The sequence below is a fragment of the Ipomoea triloba genome, chromosome 1 (genome assembly GCF_003576645.1).
Source record: "Ipomoea triloba cultivar NCNSP0323 chromosome 1, ASM357664v1".
Classification (NCBI taxonomy): Eukaryota; Viridiplantae; Streptophyta; class Magnoliopsida; order Solanales; family Convolvulaceae; genus Ipomoea; species Ipomoea triloba.
Window position 1 is genome coordinate 34,997,407 of NC_044916.1, and position 9,203 is coordinate 35,006,609.

At 35.1% G+C, this 9,203-nt stretch overlaps 1 protein-coding gene across 1 annotated transcript; it reads right to left on the reverse strand.

Annotated features, from left to right (window-relative positions):
- Positions 1-2,427: 2,427 nt before the first annotated feature.
- LOC115997955 (MDIS1-interacting receptor like kinase 2-like) lies at positions 2,428-6,637 on the reverse strand. The gene is made up of 2 exons (XM_031237381.1): positions 3,627-6,637; positions 2,428-3,050 (listed from the first exon to the last, which is right to left on the reverse strand). The coding sequence occupies exons 1-2, from the start codon at positions 6,370-6,372 to the stop codon at positions 2,749-2,751; spliced, it is 3,048 nt and encodes a 1,015-aa protein (XP_031093241.1). The 5' UTR covers positions 6,373-6,637; the 3' UTR covers positions 2,428-2,748.
- Positions 6,638-9,203: the final 2,566 nt, after the last annotated feature.

Sequence of the window (9,203 nt, forward strand, 5' to 3'; positions counted from 1 at the left end):
AGTTTATTTTAAAGGTCTAAAAGTTAAACTCTTGGGTTTTCGCATTAGGAGTTTAGACTTGGCGGTCATGCTGTTGGCTATCATTTTGGTTCCCATTCAGGGCCGTTCTAATAAAAATTGGAGCCATGTGCCATATCTTAATTTGGACCCTTTTTTTTGAGTAATTTTTATATATAAATAATAATTGTTTAAAAAGTTATATCAAAGTTGCATCTAACAATTTTTTCTTGGCATCATCTTTTTGCTCATTTATTTGAGTTTGTTTTGTAATGAATTTTTCAAGAGTTCATTTCTGAGATTGAGTTAGTTGTTCAATTCTTATTTTCTTTTTACGCTTCTCAGACCCATATGTATATTTTCTATAAGGCATAATTATAAAATCGTAAGGAAAAAAAAAGAATTTATTTAGAAACTCTATGAATAAATAATTAATCAAGAAAATTCTTAAGACAATAAACAAAAATTATGAAAAATACGTTATTTTAATTACCTGTTAAGAGAATTGAAGAACTTGAGACTTGAGAGTTTGTGTAATCAAGAAGAATTGAAGACTCAGTTGAGTTGCGGTCTACGATCTACGAATTGAAATTACCGAATTGTGAATTGAGAATTTTTGAATTGTCAAATTTCATTACGGTATTTCCGTATTTTATAGGGTTGGGAATTGAGAATTTGCTAATTGTCTAATTGAGATGTGGGATTATGATTTATGAAATATAATTGCCGAACAAAATTGGCAATGTATATATATATGTGTGTGTGTGTGTGTATATATATATATATACACACACATATATATAATATATACACATACACACACACACACACACACACACACGCATATATATATGTGTGTGTGTGTGTGTGTATGTGTATATATTATATATATGTGTGTATATACACACACACACACACACACACACACATATATATATATATATATATGTATATATATGGGTTTTAAAGTAATTGTCAGTTGGACTCAATTTCATCTTGTTACAAATTGGTCCAGTTTTCATACATTTAGTCTAAATTTATGTAAAATATATATACATATAATTTTTTTTAATCTGTGGCTCCCAAAAATTGGGGCCCTGTGCAATCGCACATGTTAGACATGCTCAGATACAGCCTTGTTCCCACTTGGCTGATACAGTTCTAATACTAATCAACTATTGTGTTAGCACCTGAGAATGATGAGGAACTTGGGGAGTATAGCTTACAAGGTCTTATTTTTGAATTTGTGTCCTTCATAATTTGTTATCAATTCATCAAGAATCCTTCTTTATATGTGATTATAGACATGGATTTGAAATGCTTGTTTTTTGCAAGGCACTTTGAGAGTTTCTTTCTTGCTAAGGTGCCAGTGTGCCACAAGGATATTGTGATCAGATTTTGCATCTTACTCTGGAATTTCTCAGTTATGATCCCAATTTCACTGATAATATGGAAGAAGATACTGATGATGAAATTCAGACATTTCTTATTAATTGGAGCTTGGTAAGCCCTGATATTGTTAGTTATATACTTGATAGTTTATGCTGAATGTATGATTGATCCTTCATTGAATTGTAGTGAGAATGCTTATGAGTACACAAATGATGGGTTGGTTATTCTCGGCTTTGACTGATTTCTATAATGGGTTATAGTTATCCGCAGATGGACGGACATGTTCAATACATTATTCATTGGGTTGCCGCAGATGGGCAAACCGGAAATGTTACAAAGGTACGTCTCTGCTTTCAGTCTCTTAACTTTCTCCAGAGCCTCAACCAGTATAATTTTTATTTTATCATATAACAATTATTCAAATTTAAGAAATATTATCATTTATACACATTAATTTATCATCATCATCATTGGGAATGGCGTTTCGCGCAGAGCGTGTGCCCACGACTAGTAATTACTCCTTATTATACATAAAAGTTGACAACTTCACTTTCCATCTTCCAAAAGACTGATTCTCCAATCTCTAAGAGGGTGTTTGGTTCATGTAATCTCAAATTACCTAGGTAATGTGAGTCTGGTAATGTTATATTATCTTGTTTGGTTCAAACTATGAGATTACCTGGTAATGTTATATTACCTCAAAGCTGATGTGGCGGTAATATTTTAAGGTAATGTGATTACCTCTATTTTCTTAGGTAATCTAAGATTACCTTGAAATATTCCAACTTTACCCTTGTAAACTAACCATTATATAATAATAATAATAATAATAATATTATTATTATTATTATTATTATTATTTTTTGAGAGTCTTATTATTATTATTATTATTATTATTATTATTATTATTATTAACAACAACAACAATCCACCGAAAAGTGGAATTGAACAGGTAGTAGTAGTAGCAGTATTATTATTGTTATTATTATTATTATTATTATTATTATTATTATGTTAAATTGAAAAAAAAAAAGAGGCTTACAAATTAACCAAAACATTTTTAAAAGTAAAGTATTTTTACACCTTTAAGGGCATTTATGTAATTGTTACAGTATCACCTAAAATATAACCTCCAACCAAACAAGTTAATATTACATTCCTACAACTTTAACCAAACACATAAGGTATAATCTTACATTCCCTTAATCTCACATTACCTCCCCGGAGGTAATCCTATTACCTAAGATAATCTAAGATTTTGTGAACCAAACGGCAATCGCACTGCAACACGACATAGTATGCGGAAGAAAGATAAATCACGGTAACGTAGTGGCTCAGCATACAAAACACATTTTTGATTCATTGTGGTGCTATTGCTAACATCTCAGCGATTATCTGCATTGTCGGCCTCGTTTTTGGATTTGAAAGAAGACAAGATCGGGCCATTTTAGCAATGAGAACCAAAGCTTCCTCCACTGCTTCATTTTCAGGATGTGGAAGCCGTGGATCCAACAACTCCTGGAGTTCGATGGTTGCAGGGGAAGGAGATGTGAGAAGATCGATGTAGTCACCAGGATGTTTTCCCTTAATGATTTCTAATGTTAATACTCCGAAACTATATACATCGCATTTTTCAGTCACCTTCATAGTGAAAGCAAATTCTGCAAGATTACATAAATTCTTAACAATCAGATCATGTATGTCAATCACTCCAATCAGACCGGTCCATTCGATTTCGGACTAGGCCTATCAGACTGTCAAATTAATTAGTTTTCTTTTTGTCAGATTTAAAAGTTTTGGCTTTAATCGTAAAATTTTGGACTGTCGAATTAATTAGTTTATTTTTTTTGTCAAATTTAAAAGTTTTGGCTTTAATCGTAAAATTTCGGACTTTCGAACACATGTGTAATTATAATATAAAAATTACTAAAGATGTGTTTGAATATAAATTCCTTGTATATTCAGTTCCATATCACTTGTGAAACAAAGAATAACCTTAAGTGACTCGAGCTATTGAGCTAGCACACTAAATTGTAACTAGCATGTTTGGGCCATCGGTCTAATTGATTTTACCTAATCAAATTGATGTTTTATTGAAACAATTTTTTTTTCTATTCTTACCCTAAAATTTTTCAGACTTATTAAGTTGTCCCATTATTTCAGACTAAGATTGACATCCGACAGAAAGCACAACATTTGCAATCGATATCTTGTATGGATAAAAATGGAAAATTTACCTGGTGCAATATATCCGCAGGTGCCTGCAAGCGCGCTAACATTAGAGGAGTCTCGCCTGAGTAGTTTAGCAGTGCCAAAATCCGAGATGCGAGCTTCAAAATCAGCATCAAGGAGAATGTTGCTGCTCGATATGTCTCGATGAACAATGGGAGGTGAGCAATCATGGTGCATGTAAGACAAGCCCTGAGCGATGCCTCTAACGATATTCACCCTCGTCATCCAGTTCAGCTTCTTAGCGTCCTCTTCTCTGCTCAGCATATTTGACAAAGAACCCCTTTCAAGGTACTCGTAAACCAAGAATGCATGCTTCACATTTGAGCAGAAGCCATGGAGTTTGACAATGTTTCTGTGCCTGATCGTTGTCAGAGCTGTTATTTCGTTGAAGAAGCCCTTCCTATCAGTGATCTCAGCTGATGAATGAAGTCTCTTTACAGCTACTGTCTCGGCTGATGGGATCTTCGCCTTGTATACAGTCCCGAACCCTCCTTCCCCAATGCGGAACATCTCATGGAACTCCTTGGTGGCTTTCAAGATGTCCAAATACAATGCCTTTCCATGGAATGAGGATATGGAGAAGAGATCACTGTCTTCATCATTGTTGTCACCATCTCCCCGCCTCAACGAATTGCATTGCTCTTCATCTGGACCTCTATCTCCTTTCCCACCACAAGTGAAAAGAACCACCGCGAACACAGAAACTAGTACCAGAGCTCCCACTATAGGCAATACAATGCTGAGAATCTGTTTTTTGTGGCCACTTTTTTTCTCCACAGAGGACATTTCTGTAGGTGTTGATGAGCAAGGTGGAAGGTCTTTATTATCTCCACATAAACCTTTGTTTCCCTTCAGAAATGCTTGCTTGAAACCCATGGTGTCAGGAATAGGGCCAGTCAGCTGATTATAGGATAAATCAACATTCACCAAATCAACAAGACTATTAAACAAATGTGGGATTTCTCCACTGAGAGAATTGTTACTCAGGTCCAGCGTTGTAAGATGTGATATCTTACTTAGCTCAACTGGTAAATGCTGGCTGAAGTTGTTGTGGCTCAAGTCCAATTCATGCATATACTCATAGTCTCCTATGAATGAGGGTATTGGTCCACTAAATTGGTTCTTGGACAAATCAAGGACATTCAATTTCTTAAGAGAGGCTAACTCTTGGGGTAGTTGACCGGAAAGATTGTTGTCCCCCAAGTATAAAGAAAGAAGAGATGATAGACTCCCAAGTTCTGCAGGGATCTCCCCACCCAATTTATTTGAAGAGAGATTGAGTATTCCTAGTTGAGTCAAATTTTGAAACTCAGGAGGGATTCTACCTGTGAGATTGTTTTCAGCCATTTGCAGGTTTGTCAAGTTTCTGGAGATTCCCCAGTTCTTGGAGATTTCACCGTGAAACTGGTTTTGACTGAGCCACATAAACTGCAAATCAGGGTATATGCCAAAGGATTCAGAGAGTTTTCCAGTGAACATATTGCCATCAAACCGGACACGCTTTAAGCTTCTGCAGTCTCTTAAGCTGGGTGGAATTGGCCCCGAGAGGTTATTGTTGTTCACCGTGAAATTTTGAAGTGCCAACCCTTTACAAATACCGTCTGGCAAATGGCCTGAGAATTGGTTATCATCCATTTCCAGTACGGTCAAGTTTTCCAGTTTGCCAAGTTCACGAGGAATGGAACCAGAAAGATTGTTGGCACGAAGAAACAAGATTTCTAAGTTCCTCAAACGCCCTATGGAAGTTGGGATTGAACCACTAAACATATTCTGACTCAGTTGCAGATCAGTGATGCTCTTTAGGTTCCCTAACTCTTCAGGTATTGAACCACTAAGTTGGTTACCATAGAGGTGAAGAAGTAACAAATTCTCTAGGCCACCTAGTGAAGCAGGGATTTGACCACTAAGATTATTCGACCATAAACTGAGATAGGAGAGTGACTTTAGCTTTCCTAGTTCACGGGGAATATGACCACTCAAATTGTTAGAGAAAATGTATAGTTGTTGCAATTTTGAGAGGTTTCCTAGCTCGGGGGGAATTGAGCCGGTTAGTTGGTTTGTGTCTATGTAAAGCACAGTGAGATTGGAGAGTTTTCCCAGCTCGGGAGGAATGGAGCCAGAAAGAGAATTGCTATAAAGTTGCAAAGAACTCAAGTGTTTCAAATTGCCTATTGAAGCAGGAATAGAACCATTAAGAGAATTACCAAGCAAAGCAAGCTCAGTGAGAGATGTTAAGTTGCCAATTTCATCAGGGATTGGACCATGCAAGATGTTTGCAAACATATGGAGGGTCTTGAGACGGGTTAAAAGGCCAATTTGAGGTGGGATTGTGCCGGTAAAATAATTGACTGACATGTCAAGATAGACGAGTTTGGAAAGATTGCCAATTGCAGGTGGTATGCTTCCCCAAAATGCATTTAAACTAATTTCAAAATATTCAAGATTTGGAAGTGAATGAAATGGAAAGCTTTGGAGTGTACCATTGATTTTGGAAGTAGTAAGGTTCAGCCTGTTGACACTTCCCGCAACGCAATGAACTCCATACCAGTTGTTGCATGGGCTGCCTCCATTTTCTGAGATAGTCCATGAAGAATCCAACGTGTTGTTTGGGTGGTTAAAAGTGGATTTCCATTTCAGGAGACCTTTGGCTTCTTCATTACTGGAAGCAGGAATTACATTAGAAGAAAGCAGTAGAAGGAAGGAATGTAAAGAAAATATAGCTAGAAGCCTTGCTACTACTAAATGATCCATTTTTTTATTTTTTTTTATTTTTTTTTTTTGTGCTAAAAACTCTATGAGCACTTCTAATTGTGAGTTCGGATCCTATGTCGGGGTTTTTTTAACTTATAGCACTCTCCAACGTCAACGTCAACTGCATCCTTGACTTGACTCTTTGGTCAGTCTTCCGAGTATTTATATTTTATATCTATTGAAGACTTTGTAGCTGTATAAGATTTACCCAACTTTTTATTTGGTTTAGAGCATCCTTATCAATTGAGTTATTTCGCAATTATTGAGGAGTTTTGTAAGTGTGATTAGAAAAGAGAGTATGGGAGAAAAGAAAAGAAAAAAGAAAAAAAGAAATTAAAAAGAAATTTTGACAATTAAAAAAACAGAAAAGTAATATAAAAGTTAGAGTGGCCGCCAGCACTCTGACTCGCCCTAGCAAGGGGCCTGCTGGGGCGCAAAGTGCACCAAACACACACTACAAGCGTTTGTTTCTTCTTTTTTTTTTTGTTTCCTTTTCTGACATCAACCAATAACTTGCAGGAGAGTTATTTCTTCTTCATTTGGCCTTCACACCAACTCCAAAATATGTGCTGGTGTTAATGTCCTTATGTAAGATAAAGTGCCAACATGGCATAAGAGAAGAGATGAGAGAGAAAGGGAGAAAATCATATGCAAAGGAAGGGTTCAAAGCATAGTAAAATCTGACATGAATTTTACAATCATCAGTTGTACGCACACAGCAACAGCCCATGCGCATCAGGCGCGCCTGACACATCTTGTTTTTATTTTTTATTTTTTAAATATCAAATTTGTTTTTTCATCCCCTCTTATTTTCTTTTTTCTAATCACTTACAAAAACTCTTCAAAAACTACGAAAAGACTCCATTGATAAGGAGCATCCTTAATAGTACTGTTTTTTTTTTTTTTTTGTGATTTGGAAAGAGAAAATTAGAGGGGAGGAAAAAAAAAACAAATCTAATTTCAAAAAAAATTNAAAAAAAAAAAACAAAACAAAACAAAACAAAAGAAACGCAACGAAATCTTTGTTAACACACACACACACACAAATAAAATGAAGTAATAAAATTTTACATTTAGCTATTATTTTGCCAGAATTTGACCTAAGTACCCATCCGAGAACAAAAATTGGGGATTTGTACGTATTACGTTATTTTTTGTAATACAAACCTACGAAATAAACACTAAATTGAAAAAAAAAATTAAAATTCAATGAAGAATCGACTTATCTTTAACATAGCAATACCGGCCGCTGCTCTCTAAGTGGAGGAATACGGTGTAGATCAGTTTTTGACAACTTTAATTTAAAGATCTGTTCATAGAATCAACAGATCCGCCGCCGATAAACACAAATTCCAGATCGAAATTTTTAAGGGAAACGGTTTCAGAAATCGCAAAGTAAAAAATAGTGATAGAATCGTAATCTTAAAGCCATGGATTAATTGTATAACCGCGCATTAAGATCTGCATACGCGATCGACGGTTTCATTTCTTGAATCCCGATCGCAGCACGTAGAGATGAATCGATGATGGTTTAGAGAGGAGGAGGAGCGCAACTCAGAGGGAGAGGAATCGGTTGCCCTTAGTGAATTAGCATAGTTTTCCTTTTGTATGTTTGGGCTAATGGGTTCGGGTTAATGGGCTATTAACAGCAGGACTGATATCAGTTCTTATATGAGGCTTGATATTTATTTTCTTTAGGCCTCATAATTACTGTATTATACTTGAATATTATTGTAGGCCTGATATGTATAAATATATCTATGCTGAACATATATATATATATATATATATATATATATATATATATATATAATTTAAAGATTTCTATCTATACACTTTTTAAAATTAAATTTAATGTGTTTTACTCTAATAATTGGAAATTGTTGTAATTATTTGTGTGGATGGCTATTACTTTCTATTTTGGGTGGTTAGTTACATCCCTAAGAATTAGGGATTAGAGATGTATAAATATTGTAAGGATTAATATTTGATGCACAGCCGGAGTATAATGCTATACACCGGCGCTGAATGAGAAGGTGTCACATCATTTTTTTTAAAAAAATCAATAATGACTATGTCCTTTTTTGTAAAATATTTTAAGACTTTATTTTATTAGGAAACTTTGTATTTCTTATTAACAAAATATATCACTTTCCTAAACATATTAATTAATTCTATTATCTATCTAATTTTCCTAAACATTTTTATTAGATACGTTTTATAAAAATGTCATGCTTGTTATTTGCACTGGTCATGGAGACACTGCAATAGTTCAAAGGTAATTTCAGACACTGCAATGATTTATCTTATGAAGTCACGTTACGAAGATATTTTTGAATGTGTTTTGTATTACTCCAACCCAAAATATTCAATCTGTGTTTCTAGGTATTTGCATTTAATTTAAAGATATATGGTGCGATATCTTGGGTTGGAGAATAGGCTGCCACCAAAACCTTTTTTTGGTAGGCGGATTTATAAGGTGTGTTTTCGTTGTTTGAAATGGCGGTACGCGTGTTAATGAAGTTTACTGATTTATTGCCCTTTTTGTGCTTGCATGCATGCTGCGAAGAGTGAGGAAAATCCTGTCGGAAGAAACTGAAACTGCGATGTCCCGGAAGAAAGTTGTTAAAGTGCTGGAAGATCTGCAGGCCCAAGCTGAAGTGGGATTGCATGTGCTTTGTAGATGTGAAACATTAAACATCATTATGATGGATGGATAGCTCTACAGTCTACACATTGTATAGTAAACAAGTTATGAATAGCTCTACAGTCTACACATTGTATAGTAAACAAGTTTTGGAGATGGTAACGATGCTTGAAGAAATACTAGG